The following is a 15,966-nucleotide window of genomic DNA, read 5'->3' on the forward strand; positions in this document are numbered from 1 at the left end:
ATTTTTTCAATATAGTCCCTGAACTTTAGCTAAATGCGCAATTTTGTTCAACTTTGGTCAAATATGCAATGTGGTCCCTGAACTTTTAATTGTTCAGTATGGTCCATATACTTTTGATATATGATCAATTTAATCCATAAAGTATGTGGAGATGTTTAATGTTACCCTTTCATTAATTCAAGTTCAAAGACAATATTAGTTTGGGGACTAAGTTGCACATGTACCAAAATTTTAGGGACTATATTGCATATTGGGTCAAAGTTCAAAGGCTATTTGTGTCATTCTCTTTTCCATAATCATGGCTTTGGAGGGGGGGGGGTCTTTTTCTTCGTTTCTTTTTTTTTAAACCAAGGGACAAGTTATTATTATTTTTGTTTTTAGAAGATATTGGATACACTGGAAAATTCAGAAAATTCAAAACCACAAACCACATAGAGGATCACATTTTTGTAATCTTTGCATCTAAATCTAAGCATGCCTTCAATAGGTCACAGTTTAACACATGCTACTCATTTTTTGTTTTCTTCCTCCTTACACATTGAAATAAGTGATTTGCAGGAATAACGAGATCAATACGTAAATAATAATAATTACTCAGTGGCATGAAGAATGTGATACATATAAAATAATAGTTTATTACAATATGCTTATCGCGCTTATGAAAAACATCAATGTGCTATTTGAGCAGAACTCCAATTCTCGTAATAAATGACCATCTCATATCTACGACAAGCTCTCATATCTTCTAGTCACAATCATGTGGTCACTGTAATTTCTAGTGTCGTATTATTAAAAACACAATATTTGCTTCCATACTAGATCATGCAACAATAGTTTGTTCCTTGTGACAATGATGATAGTTTGTTCCTTTGATTACGGTTTGTTTCTTACTATGTCATGAAAAAAAGGAGATACTTGAAAAGAATCATTAGTTGTAGTAATGCAAAAACGAATCTCTTGATAATACTTCTTGGGCTCTTTCTCTTACATAAGCTTAAACGAGTATTCATTACTCATAGGCCGTAAGCGTCTTAATAAACTCAACCTAATATAATCAAAGATCACCACACCCTAACAAAGAGGAATCCTTTCAAATAACACTTAGGTTCGTTTATTTGAAAGAAAACTATTTTAGGGAAATAATTTTTACATCTTTCCAATATTTGGATAATAGAATCTAATCGATTTATGGAAAATGTTTTTTATGGATCATAAACAACATGCTTAGATTAAGACAAAACAACTTTCCTTTTGGTAAGAAAGAAATCGCTTTCTCTAAAGGTGCGAATGGTAACGTTTCTGTTCTTTTTTTGTTCCAGGGAACAGAAATAAAAAAAAGTGTTTCCGTTCCGGGGAACAATTTTTGAACAAAAGAACGCGTTTGGTAACGTTTGTTCGGGAATAAAAAATGAATAGAAACACGTTTGGTAAATTTTATTCTTTTTTTTGTTTCTTTTAATTTTTAAACATTTTTATTTTATTTTTCATTTTTTCCTTTCTTTTTTATTTTTTATTTTTTCGGCCGGTCACCGGCCTTTTGGCGACCGGCCGACAAGGCCGGGCAGCCTCGCCCGCCACGGTGAGGCTCACCGGATCTGGCGAGCCCGAGCTCGCCCAGCCAAGGCGAGGCTCGGCGTCGCCGGTGTGGGCGAGGCTCGGCCTCGCCAGGGGCCGGCGACGCTCCGGCGAGGTCGCCGACCCTCGACGGCGTCGCCGGCCCTCAACGGCCGGTCGCTAGCCATGGCCGAGGCCGGCAACCGGCCAAAGAAAAAAGAAGAAAAAAAGAAGAAGAAAAGAAGAAGAAAAGAGAAGAGAGAGAAGAAGCGTTTCTTCAAAATTGTTTCTGGAATAAGAAGCAACTTTTTTGTGTTTCTTTTTTTTGCTCCAATTTTGTTCGGGGAACAAAAAAAAAAAAAGAACAGAAACACAACCAAACGCGTTTCTGTTCTTTTTTTATTCCCGGGAACAGAAAAACAAAAAATCTGTTCCAGGAACACTTCTGAGGAACGTTACCATGCAGGGCCTAAACTATCAAATAAATGAAACCTAACCATTTTCCTTGAAAATGACTTACATAAAATATATTTTCCTCATTGTGAAGTTTTTAGCAAAACAAACTCACCCCTAGAAACGCTTTCACAGAAATTGTCATTGTCTCTGGTAATGGTAATGGAGACGAACGCTTGCTGAGTCATGGGACATGCTTTTTAAGAACGGGAAGCCTTTTGCCATAGAGCTCATCCATGATCTCCTCACCAAGATGGTGCGAGATTATGGAACCGGTGGCGGATCTAATGCGTGTAGCCATCATCCTGATCCTTCCTCTGCTATAAGGATCCTCCTCCAGCGAGTATCTATCGATCTTCATTATCTCCAAATGTTCGATCTTGAAAAACCCTTCTTCATTTACTATGTCTTGAACTTCCTCTAAAGATGCTGTGTAATATGGCACGCTTAAGGTGTCTAGTTGCTCTTCCTCAATGAATCCCTAAAATGAGGTTAAAATGAAAATAAGATAAAAAAAGTGAAAGTGAAAATCGTTTTACGATGACACACACCTTGATGCAACATGAGACTAAAATATATAGAATTAATTTTCAGCATGGTTAATCTCATTATGTTTGGAAAGATTTGGCTGTGACAGCTAGAACTAATATATTTTTACCAATTATAAATATAGATTTTAAAGTTTAATATTGAAATATTAACACGTTAAGTGAACTAATAACAAACTGATATATAATTTTTAGTAAAATTCCTTTAGAAGGCTTGTCAATGCGTTTGGACAACAATTTATCCTTGCAATGGACTTGATGAAAGTTTCTTGCTCAAATTATTAATACTAGCTTTGTCTTGTATTAGTATCTGCTAATCACAATAAAACACCAACATCTACCTAAAATGCGCATAGAATTCCTCATTACTTTAATATTAATCTCTTTCTATTTAAAGGGTGTGCAAGTTGAAAAGCTGATCAAGATAAACTTACCTCTGAAACCAAATCAGCAATTGCCTCTCCAAGTTTCTCCCAGAAGATGTAGCCGTCTCGGCTCACGAATTCCTTATATTCCCTCCCATAAGTATCAACATGAGGCGACCGTTATCAACCATCTCTTCACCACGGAACTTCAAAAATGTTGAGAAATCTGCCCGGAGCTGAGATAAGTAAGCCTCCTTCACCATGCCAGGGCTGGTCTCCGAAATGTAGATCCTTCCCTTGCTCAAGTGGAAGCCTTCTTCGCTCATGAGATTTGGTACCTTTCATTTGCTTAAGTTCCAAATGAGTGCAGGACTAACACGGACTTCTGTTGTGGTTAAGCTGTGCTTGCATTACAGCTCGATTTTGGGCATATATGCATAAGTTGAATGAGATAATGGTGAAATTCGAACCTAAGTCTGTCTACTAGAAAACTATCCAAGCTTATATCAATAAATGACATGATCGGTGGAATCATTTGACACCTAATTAACTCTTATAATATTGTCCTTCACATGTTATGTCGTCCAATTTATTAATCAGATGTTGAGTATGCATTAGTTGAATTTGAACGAGATGATGGAGAAATTTGGGTCTAAAGTCATCTTGTATCTCTCACAATATTAATCATGGCAACAATCAGTTGCACTACACAAATATATACAATCATATTTACCTGAGATAGCCAATGGACGCTATAGGAGGAATGAGCAAAGTGCAGGCTGTTTCTAGGAAAGAGCCTCCCGTGGAAAGAACCCGCAGCTCCCATTATAAAGCACGATAAGCTTTCATAGTTTTGTGAGAAGTTGGACAAGCTTTTGAACAATGTATTGAAATCATTCCCAGGAAGGTCATTCATAAAAAATTGGAATTCGGGCGTTGGGCCGTTCGAGTGTGCACACTTTTTCTGTACACTGTCTATAATGGTCGACATGAAAGTTGAAGTGCTAAGGCCCGAAGCACAGCCAAAATCAGCCACATTTAGATGCTTGCGCGGGAAAAAGCCTTCTTCCTTGAGTAGAGAATCAACTGTACTTGCTGTTTTGGGCTTGGCTAAAGACGCAATCTTTTGCTGTAATGGAAGAAACGAGATGTAATTTATCTAGAAAATTCGACCATTGCCTTATTGAATGGAAAAAAAAACAGAAACTTCAGTTAATTTTCCTAGATTCATTCTTATAAACCAACCCGATCCTGTGGTTTTGATAAAAATCGAACCATTGCAATTGATCCTGCCTATTACTCTTGAATTAAATCGACTCGAACAAAAGAGTGAAATATTACGCACGCAAAGACCGGAAAAAGAACCTGAAAGGGGAGTTTGACTGAATGAAACGAACCGGATAGGTGGATGTCTGAGCGTAATTATGTCCTCCGTCTCCTTTGCTCATGAAGAGAACTTGTTTCACGTCCATGGCGAAGAGAAGTGATCGCTGAGCTCTTGATAATTGTAATTTCACCCTCTCCCTCTCGCTGTTGCTATACTGTCACTTTTTGAACATGTTCTGCTGTAGGCTATCTTTCATAATCAAGACTGCTGTTTTATTATCGTAAAAGACAACACCAGATGGAACGATAACCATTAGAGTTCAATACAAGAGAAGATAATCCGGAATTTAGTGGGAGAAGGAGTGAATGGGTCTTTGTCTGCTTCAACTACGTCATTTTTTTTCTTTTTAAATGTAAAAAACGTCCTCGTTTGACAAGTAGACTTTGAATCCATAAAATACTTCAATAACCTCGCGCATATATAGCGGGTAAAATCTGGGTTGGTTGCTGAAATTGAACATGTATGCCTAATGGATATAATTGAGGACTTCAATTTTATTTGGATCAATTGAGAAATTAGACTTCAAAAAATAGTATCGCGCCTCGTTAGGGGAAATTCGCACATTAGAAACAACACGTGATAAATAACCAAATATTGTATGTGGAAGCCAACATTGGATTTCCGCCACTTAAATTCATCCAAGGACTCAAAATATGGGGGAAAATATAAGAAATAGGGAGAAAACATAGATATCATCAATTCCTTATTGGCTTTGTTGCAGCCCTTTCGAGTTGAACTACCAAGAGAAAGTAGCTGGATTACTAAGTAGGTGGACGGTCCTTCTTGCGAGGCGGCACCTTCATCTAGCTCGGGACCTCCAACCCTTACCAATTGCCAGTTGGTATTTCTTGATTCAATTAATTAATTAAAGTAACTTTGAAATTACTACTAACGAAACACAGGTTGGTTAGAAATTCAAGTAAGATGTGGGAGATCATCTCACTTATGCAAACTAGAAATTTCGAATACCAGAATTTGATTAAGCTAGATTATTTTAATTAAATTTCGATACCTTTTGTCTTTATTATAACATTTCGCATGCAATTTCATGAATTTCATTATCTTTAGCCACTAATCTGTGAAAATAATCATGCGTGGTGCGAAGCAATAAAGATAACATCTAATAATCAAAGAAGTCAATAAATTCACAAGGAAAAATTGAAGAACCTTAAATGCATCGAACAAGCTTAAACAAAACCTGATTATTGAGTCCCAAGACTACTGACTATGAATCAAAAGATGAAGGTCCAAATGCTATGCACTATGCATGATTATGCACAGATCATTAATCTAAAATCTATTTATCATTGGTGAGATTGAAGACGCCATTGTTATGGAAGAAGAAGATAGAGGTGAACTTGAAACCTAAAAATATTCTCCGAGCACAAGCACCAAGGAAATGAACAAATAAAAGATTTTTGAAAAAAAGGAGAAAAGAAAATACTGAAATGTCATTGGACGATTATGGCCCTGGTTGCATCGTTGGAATCAGCATGTACTTGTTAGCCAGTGAAGATTTGACTTGCTAGCGAGCTTAAACTCTTATTTGAGACTAAATATCTATTTTAAATCTTTATTTGAGACATCTTTTAATTCGAATAATCTTTTTTTTTAATAATTCACTTTAAGTTTTTATTTGAAATTTTACCTTTTCTCATCACCATGAGTCTCCAGAAATGAGAATGTTGGCATTTTATTTAATTTTTTCTTTTGCGCTTCAAAATTGATTTTTTAAAATTCGCTCCAGTGCTTTGAAGGGAGAGAGTGTTGAAATTTCAGTTGACTTTTAGATGAAATCTTACCTTCGCCTCTCTTTTTTTTTTAATAATTAAATTAATGAAAGAAAAGAAAGCTCATCTGTAAGTTTCCGAAGAGCATGAAAACCGTGTCGGCCTTCGGAGTTCACCATTCTGCAATTACGGACTTGCCGTTGATCTCAATGTGGGCCTTGCACAGGCCCAACCAGGCACCTTTCGCATTGTTGGGCCCAATCTCGGGCTTTACATATCTGTCACTTGCCCGAAAGAGCCCATTATTAAAAGGTTTTGTATCGAGGCCTGTCGAACAAATTTGCAGCGATCTAAGTAAGACGAACACATGCGATACGACACGACACGACACACGTTATTTCCTAAAAATAGAGAATTCCGATACGTTGGCACATGTTATATATTAAAAGAATATTTTTTATTTTTAATTAATTTAATTCAAATTCACAAATAAATAAATAATAAAAAGAACTTACAATGAATTTACACTAATAATATTAATAAATCTATTTATAGGAAATTTGAAAGACATATTAATAATTAATGCGTACTCATATTTGAGAACATATTTCTAACTTTAACAAAAATTATAGATGAAAATAATGACTAACAAAATATTATAATCAACTTATTTTAAAAAGTCTATGATCTTCTATAATAATTAAAATTGATCATTATTTCAATTTTAATTTTTTTTGAAAAATATTTTTAACTAATTTATTTATATTTTTAACAAATGTAATATCGCCGTCCAAAAAAAAATTTCTTCCTTTTTTTTTTTTTTCCCAAACCCTCATTCCCCAAAATTTATTTCCCTCCCTCATTTCTCTCTCTCCCACGCCACCTCAAACACCCCCTCCCCCTATGTTTCTTTCCTCATTTCTCCTCCCAATAACCTGTCATTTCTCGGGATTTTCTCTACCACCCCCACCACCCCTTTGATTTTGTCCCCCCCTTTTATTTCTCTGTCTCCCACGCCACCTCCCCCTCAGTTTCTTTTCCTCATTTCTCCTCCCAATGACCTGTCATTTCCCTAGATTTTCTCTACTACCCCCGCCACCTCTATGATTTTGTCCCCCTTATTTCTCTCTCTACCACACCACCTTAAACACCCCCTCCGCCCTTAGTTTCTTTTCCTCGTTTCTCCTCTCAATGACCCATCATTTCCCTAGATTTTCTCTACCACCCCCGCCACCCCTCTGATTTTGTCCCCCTCCCCCAACCTGTCATTTCCGTCATTTCTCTCTTCCCCACTCCCCCTCACGCCACCCCCACCCCTTGGCCCCTCATCACCTGTTGTTTCTCTCACAAGAAGCCGAGGTAGTTTCAAGTCTCAAGGAGCGAATGGGCAAGCATTGTGGTCATTGAACTTCGAAACAAGGATTGGCTCAATATTCTGAGAGTCCAGGAGAATTGGTCAAATAAGAATGATTCATGTCAGCCGATCAAAGTTGACAAATGCACATCTTCCAGCATCAAAAGTGGGCCCTTCCCAACCTAATTCTTCTCTCTTTTTCTCTACCATTGTAAGGCAACTGAAAAAAGAACAGTACAATTGCGGGGGTAAATAAATTAGTGGAATTCCAAAGGAGGGGAGCAATCGAGTTGCTTCCGATGACTTCTTGTATTTTCTAATTATAATTATCATCCCTTTGTGGAGGTAATGCATGCTCAACTAGAGTATGTTTGATAACTATTATATTCTCGAGGATAACTTTTTATCAAAAATAATTTTTCTTCATTTTATTCTCTAGATGAGTTTCTAAACATTTGATAACTGTTTAAAAGTTCTATTCTTGAGATAAAAATACATTTAGTAAAATCTCATATTTTTTTATGAATTATAATTTCTTTTAATTTTAATATTTTTCTATATATATTTTTTTCTTTTATCTCTTTTTTTCTTTTTCTTTTTCCTTCCCCCTTCTTCTTGGCTGACAATTGGCTTGGCAATGCTCGACCTCGCTCATTCGACGCAAGGCCGACCCTCGCCGATGGCTTGGTGAGCTCGCCTAGTTAATCGTTGGTCATTGTCGTGACCGATGACCAACAATGAGTTAAGAAGCACTGATACGTGACACAATACTACATGACACGCCGATATGTCATTTCTCAAAAATAGAGAATTTCGACACGTTGACACACGAATATTTTATTTTTGATTAATTTTCACAAATAAATAAATAATAAAAAGAACTTACAATGAATTTACACTAATAATATTAATAAATCTATCCATAGGAAATTTGAAAGATATATTAATAATTAATGCGTACCCATATTTGAGAATATATTTCTAACTTAAATAAAAATTATAGATGAAACTAATGACTAACAAAATATTATAATCTACTTATTTAAAAAAAAATCTATGATCTTCTATAATAATTAAAATTTATCATTATTTAACTTTGAATATTTTTGTTTTTGAAAACTATTTTAAACTAATTTGTTTATTTTTTTAATAAATATAATATCACTGTCCAATTTTCTTTTCCCAAACCGTCATTCCCCAAAATTTATTTCCCTCCCGCATTTCTCTCTCTCCCACGCCACCTCAAACCCCCCTCCCCCTTAGTTTCTTTCCTCATTTATCTCCCCAATGACCTGTCATTTCCCTAGATTTTCTCTACCACACTTGTCCCCCCAAGCTGTCATTTCCATCATTTCTCTCTTCTCCACTCCCCCTCACGCAACCCCAACCCCCTAGCCCCCTCGCCTCATTTCTTTCCCTTTCTTCCACTCCTCCCATCCATCACCCATTGTTTCTCCTCCCCCCGCCTCCGGGTTTTTCCCTTTTTCCCTCTCCTCCCATCACCTATTAATTGCGACCTCCTCCTCCTCCTCCTCACACGATCCTCTCTGCTCTCTTTCGGTCACCTCATCGCCCCCTTTCGACCCTTCCTTCTTCGCAGCTGCAGCCTCAATCTCGCCGCCGACCCTCCATCGCAGCATCGTAATCACAATGATCGCCTTGGTTTATGCTCTTCCTCTGACCCTCCCTCACCATCACGGCATCACGTTCGCTCCATCGCCCTCATCTACACTCTCCATTGTCTTCTTCAACAATCCTCTCTCGAACACGCGTGTCGGAATGTGTCGATTTCGACACGCGTTGATTGCATGTCTGAGCGTGTCAAGGTGTGTCAAACATGTCGACATGTGTCAGACATGACATGGAAGCTTCGACATCGTGTCTGTGCTTCATAGGCAGTTATCCCTTGCCTTGGAGAAAATATTCCATGATATGAGTGTGCCACATCATTCGCTGACATGGCTGCGTGTGCCACTTAGATATTGACACATGTATTGTGAGTGTGCCCTTCTCTTTCTCTCTCAGAGAAGAACAACGCCTGACGAAGATGACGCTCCCTCTATTTTTCTTCAGGGCTTTTTCTCCCTCTCTTAGAGAAAGACACCTAATGAAGACTACGCTTCCTTTGTTTTTCTTCACATGTCCCACCTTCTTGGAGCCTTGGTCGTTGGCATACTTCTCCTTCTCCTCGATCGGGAGGTTGAAGAACACTTCCCTAGCCTTCTTGACACAATCGGTCAGGTTGTCAGGGATCCAGTGGTTGACAAGGTGCATGGCGCCCTAGTTCAATGGCAGCCTTCTTGAGCTCCTCATGGCACCTCTCCCTCACCATGGGGTTTTCGGACTCTTTGTCCTTGAGGTCAATGGTCGGGACTTGAGGACCCTCATGCTTCTTCTCCTCCTTTGCCTCCCCAAAAGTATTGCCGGTCATTTGCCTTTGGCACATCGTGCCCCTGAGAGCCTCGCCGGTCATCGTTGGGTCCAACCTTTCAAAGTTGTAAGAAGATTGAGGACGTGAGGCGAGGCATGATGACACATTCATTAGAGGGATGCAATCGAACGAAGGCCCATAAGTTGCCAAGAGAACAACACATGCACAAACCTTGTGCTCAATCTCTCCACATTGGAAACAGTTGGAGGCGGAGGCAGAGGGGGCTTAGACCCAGCCGTAGTCAGGGAGACGGAGTGGGCTTGGGACCTAGCTACGATAGACGGGGCTCTCGGGGGTGTGATGTGCTAGAGGCAAATGACTGATGATGCTTTTGGGGAGGCAGAGGAGGAGAAGAAGCATGAGGGCCCTCAGGTCTCAACCATCGGCCTCAAGGACATAGAGTCCGAAGACCCCAAGGTGAGGGAGAGCTACCACGAGGAGCTCATGAAGGTCGTCATCGACTGGGATGTCATGCACCTTGTCAACCACAGGATCCCCAACAACCTAATTGAAGGGCCCGTTTGGTTCGGCTTTGGGGAAATACCATCGGGAGAATACAAATACCATTGAGGTAAAGGAGTTTTCTGAAATATTACACCGTTTAGTAAATTGTAGCATTGAAATGTAACTTAGCATAAATACTATTTGGCAAAACTCACTTTTTAATGGGCTTTTGCTTTTTGCTTTTTTCTTTTTAATCTGAAAATTAAATCCGGCGGCCGGCTAACCACTAGCCAACCACCAGATGGCTAGATCTAGCCGCCTAGGGTCGCGATCTTAGGTGACGCTGCCTGGGGGCCCGAGATCTAACGGCTTGAGGTCGCGACCTCAGGCGGCGTTGCTTGGTTCACGTGCGCCAGGCAATGCTGCTTGAGGTCTCGTGGACCTAGGCGGAGTCGCTTGGTTCGTGCAAAGCAGGCAATGCCACCTAGGTCGCGGGTTGTCCCACCTCAGGTAGTGGTCACTGAGAATGCGCAACCTCCAGGCAGCAGCGGTGGCTGTCGGAGAAGCCCAACTCTCAAGCAAGGAAGACAAAGACGAATGGGGAAGAAGATGAACAGTAATGCATGAACAATGACTTGCATTTTGGAAATGCCGAATGCTCAAAGCACCTCAAGAGCTACACTAGGCTTTCAGTATTGAGATTGTTGATATTTGCCCAATGAGCTTTCAAAAATGACTCTCAAACACAAAATATTTTCCCCAATGGGCTTTGGGGGCTCAAAGCCCCTTGGGAAAACCGAACTAAATGGGACCTGAGCATGTCAAGAAGGCTAGGGAGGTGTTCTAGAACCTCCCGATCGAGGAGAAGGACAAGTATGCCCAACAACCAAGGCTCCAAGAAGGTGGGAAGGGCGAAGAAAAACAGAGGAAGGGTCATTTTCGTTGGATGTCCTTCTTTGAGAGACAAAGAGAAAAAGCGTAAGAGAAAAATAGAGGAAGTGTCGTCTTTGTCGGGCGTCCTTCTCTGAGAGAGAATGAGAAAATTGAAGCGAGGAGAGACATTTTTTAGGGGGAGTCTAGCATTTACTACATTGTCCTTTCTTCCACCATTAAGTCAAGCCATCCAGCCAACTAGCCAAGAAACAAAGCCTTTCTTTTTTCCAGCACGGGCTCACTCACATGACATGTGTCAATATCTGAGTGGTACATGCATGTCATGATAGCGGATGACGTGGCACGCTCATACCATGGAATATTTTCTCGGCTTGGCTACAAACGTGATATTTTGCTGTAATGCAAGAAATGGGGTCTAATTTATTGAAGCACTCCCTTAATGACTAGAAAAATAAGAAACTTTTTGTTAATTTTCGAGATTCATTCTCATAAACCAACCTAATCTTGTAGTATAGAAGAAAAAACATCGAACCACAACTTTCATGATCATAAAAAGGAATTATATTCCTTGAATCACAATTGGCAATTAATCTCACACGTTACTCTGTAAATTAAATTGATTTTACCTAAAGTTAATCGAGCTGTATCCTCCTTAGTAGGCTCCAAGCATCAGAAAAGAGTGAAAAAGTAATACTTCGTTTAGCTATTGGAAAATGAACGATTCGAAAAATATTTCCATAAAAATATTGCTCGTATCATTCAAAAAAATTCATCAATAAAATATAACATCATTAATAATAACAATTTGTGTTTAAATATTTTCCTAGTCGTGATGAAAATATTTTGTGTTCATTCATCTTTACAAGCAACAGAAACGACCGCTTTCAGGAAAATGTTTTCAGATCTTTCATTTTTCTTTGCAAAATAGACGCACCTTGGAAAGAAAAAACAAAAAGAAATTTTTTAAATTGAATTGAACAAACAATATAGGTTAAAGTATGAGCGTTTCTTCGCTCTCCGTCTCGTTTGCTCATAAAGAGAACTTCTTTCACGTCCATGGCTGAGATTTGATCTACTGCTTTCTATGCCAGGGGGTCTCCATGTATGTATAGATATCCTTAAGTCTTTGATCGGCTCTCATGTCATCTTTACCTAGTTTTTTCCACTTGCATCACCAATAATGAAGTACCATTGCACCTAAATTTCAGTAAAATCCCTTGTTATCTTCCTAATTGCCGGGCCCTATTGTAAAATGTCAACGAGGGAGTTGGAATGCGCTATCGAAAAAGTCATCACGAACCTAAAATTTATTTTGCCATGGAAAGCCTAATTAATTAGTTTCCTAAACTAATTAAAGTCGTTGCGAGCCTTTTAGCTACCTTTGTTCCTCCATTGGGACGACACCCCCAATCTCATCATTGCACGTACTCTTTTCGACATCGATTTCGACCATTCTCATATATTTGATTTTGAAAGATACTTCTCCGAGAACTATTTCGTCAACTTCCTCCATGAATGCCATGTAATACGGCATAAGCCCCTACGAACCAGGTATAATATAATCGGAGAAAACATTGAGATATAATGATGGACCAAGAACTTCCTCCAGATTTTTGCTTTTTTTATTTTATTTATTTAGGCATGATCGAGATCCGACTACTTGGAAACTTATGGAATACCTTACAGGCCTTGGTTAAATCCACACCTTTGTCATGTACAGGTGATCTATTTCAAAGCAGCTTGCATTCGATTGTTGAAATTTGAAAGAATGACCCCTTGATTTCCATCTTGAAAATCCCCACCTAACCAACCAACTTTGCACCAACCCTGAGTTGGCAAATTTAGATATCACTGCGTAGCTCCGCTAGGATTTCCTATTGACCCTTAATCCTAATCATTTCTACTTCATCCTAAATATGAGAGAGGGATGAATAACGTGGCCTAATTAGATCCCTAGTCGAGCTTGATTATTATATTGAAATTAGACTTTATCTATGAGCGGGAAGCGTCATATGTCAGGTCTCAAAGTTCTTGTTCTAGCCTACCTATGAATAAGAAAATGTGAAGAAATTATCATGTTCGGACAAGCCTAATTCGTTGTTTGGGCCGGAGAACAAATTACTTTGTCGAAATCCGTTTACTTGCAATTTGGGTTGAACAGGACCATGGCCGTGGTTCATGCCCATGGTGAATTGACCGAACACGCCTTGCAAACCATGGTGGCCACAACCCCGATCGAGCCCGTGACCCCTCCGCCCGAGTGTCAATGGTTCGGATCGAGTTTTCAATCATGGTTTGTCATGCCTATGATGAATTGACCAAATTCGCCTTGCAAACCACGGTGGCCACAGCCCCAATCAAACCGATGATCACTCCCAAGGCTTACAAGCTGAAATACTGAAATCGAGAAGGATGGTGTCCAATCGATCTTAGTTTAGTAGGAAATTGAACGAAGTTTCTGGTGTTTCTCGAAAATAATGTGACTTAGCTAGGGCAATGCCCATTTCTTGTTTTCTTCTCCAACTTTAAATTTAATAAAGAAAAGGAAGTGACATAATAAATATGGCATTAATTCTTACATCTTATGACAAGAAGGAAACAGGTCACAAGTTTCATTGCTATTGATTCTTGTTCTTCCTTCTCCATAAATATGACGGCAAGCATGATTTGGCTTTGCCGTGTTCTTTATCAAAACAAATATCCTCTCAAATAAACCACTGGGATTCGCCCCAGTGGCCACCCTTCCAATATGGAAGGGGGAGGTAAGGGGTTCAAATCCCCACATTCTCAGGAGAGGATGAGGTGGGGACGAGTAAGTTTCAAGAATGGGTTTCGACTCTCATGCCCTGCAAGAGACAATGCAAAAGTCTGAGAGTGAGTGTAGAGTAGGCATAAAGTAGAACTGACCAAAAAAAAAAAAAAAAAAAGACTCTCAAATAGAATGTCCTAAGCGAATCACTTATCACATGCCTAGACTTCATTTTCTGCACAGAATTCTAATTGTCTTGCTAGAAACTTCCATTCGATTTATCCTACTTATTACAAAAAACAGCTACCATTATTTGTAATATTAAGTGATGCTTGGCTACTTTTGTCACACTCCTAAATGCATGTTATCTCTAACCTCATCAACACTCTAAATATGGATTTGCAAGCTGGTTTATGTGCAAAAATTACTTTATTCTCTATCTTTTTCTTTTTCTTACGAGACATAGACAGTATAAAGATCAACTCACTCAACCATTCACTCAACCATTGTTTGCCATTGAATACAAGAAAGAAGATCGAGCATGACTCAAACATGCATTTGTCTTAATTAGAATGTAAGTCCAATAGGTTGCCGAATTATGGATAAACATTAAACGTAAATGCATACATAATGAAAGTGTCGTGACTCTATGATTCCTCGCCCTCAAGAACTCGCTATTTGGAAGCAAAAAAACCTCCGCTTAGAGCAATGAGAACTCTATTTAAGCAGCGGAATCATCGCTCTTAATCCCCCAGCAAGCACCTTTGCGAATCTCTATTGCGTGCGGTGCGGTGATTTGATAATCCATGGCGAGCTCTTACTTTATGATAATCCTCCTGGCGAGCATTTTCTACTCCATCGGTGATATTTAAGCAGCGGAATCATCGCTCTTAATCCCCCAGCAAGCACCTTTGCGAATCTCTATTGCGTGCGGTGCGGTGATTTGATAATCCATGGCGAGCTCTTACTTTATGATAATCCTCCTGGCGAGCATTTTCAACTCCATCGGTGATATTGGTATCGAGTCACTCCAAAATGCTAGCTCTCTTTTTATTGATTCATTTTGGCTGATCATCTCTAAAATTACGATTGAATTTTTTCCTTCACCATCAGAGGCAAGAAGACATGGTCCTTCACTTCCCTCATCTAGTGTCGCAAATGGAGTTAGTCTAGTGGATTTTCCTTCCGGTCCATCGGCGTTCATGCAAGAAGACTCGTCCACAACCTCGAGCAATACTGGTGAAGTAAAGCCTTTTAGCGTCCAAACTCAACCCAAAAAAGATGAAGTGTAGACGGTATGGTGACTCTTTTAAGTTTCTTTTTTCATGTCTGGCATTTCCTTCTCGGTCCTTCGGGATTAACACAAACTTAGAAGCATAATCCTGATGTTTCTTATTTGATCCATATGCGGGTTATATAAAGGAGAAGGCAGGTCTGGATCCGATTCCAGCTCTTATCAACAACAAGGAGCCTCCGCCTAGCAGCGAAGTCCTGTAGGAGGTAGGTCTGGATCCGATTCTAGTTCCTGTCAAAAACGAGGAGCTTGAGCCTCTGTCTAGTGACGATGTCCTATCGGAGGTGGGTCTAGATCCGATTCCAGCTCCCATCAACAATGAGGAGCCTGAGCCTCTGCCTAGTGGACATGTCTTGCCAGAGGCAGGTCCTGATCCAATTCCAGCTCTCGTCAACTACAAGGAGCCTCCGGCTGTGCCAAGGGCCTGAACTACAGTAGACGGTACAACGATTCAACCCGATCTCATGACTTGATTATGAGTTTTTCTTCCATGTCTAGCATTTTATTCTTGGTTTTTCAATATTAAAGCAAACTTGAAAGCTTAATTCTCATGATTCTACAATTGATCCAATTGCAGAGGACTCTTTAAAAAGGAAAACCAAATAAAGCCCAAAGGAGGAATACACGTTGTAGCTTTTCACCTTGAAATTGCGGTGGATTTTGAATCATGCGATGTACTTCACTCTCGACATTAATAAATAAATGATCAAATCTTTTAACTATCTTAAAAGTCTTGCCAATGACACTACAATTATCACCATGC

The 15,966-nt window shown here is 39.4% G+C and overlaps 1 protein-coding gene and 1 long non-coding RNA gene across 2 annotated transcripts; one reads left to right on the plus strand and one right to left on the minus strand.

Annotated features, from left to right (window-relative positions):
* Window positions 1–2,191: 2,191 nt before the first annotated feature.
* On the minus strand, window positions 2,192–9,864 carry LOC104423346 (caffeine synthase 1-like). Its single transcript, XM_039303675.1, has 6 exons — window positions 9,721–9,864; window positions 9,540–9,611; window positions 3,654–4,049; window positions 3,109–3,258; window positions 2,990–3,061; window positions 2,192–2,488 (listed from the first exon to the last, which is right to left on the minus strand). Exons 1-6 carry the CDS (start codon window positions 9,862–9,864, stop codon window positions 2,192–2,194), a joined length of 1,131 nt encoding a protein of 376 aa, XP_039159609.1.
* A 5,149-nt stretch (window positions 9,865–15,013) lies between these two features.
* Window positions 15,014–15,856, plus strand: LOC120288967. The gene is made up of 3 exons (XR_005546907.1): window positions 15,014–15,204; window positions 15,332–15,644; window positions 15,781–15,856. It is a non-coding gene; the product is annotated as an uncharacterized LOC120288967 (long non-coding RNA).
* Window positions 15,857–15,966: the final 110 nt, after the last annotated feature.

The sequence above is a fragment of the Eucalyptus grandis genome, chromosome 10 (genome assembly GCF_016545825.1).
Source record: "Eucalyptus grandis isolate ANBG69807.140 chromosome 10, ASM1654582v1, whole genome shotgun sequence".
Taxonomy (NCBI): Eukaryota; Viridiplantae; Streptophyta; class Magnoliopsida; order Myrtales; family Myrtaceae; genus Eucalyptus; species Eucalyptus grandis.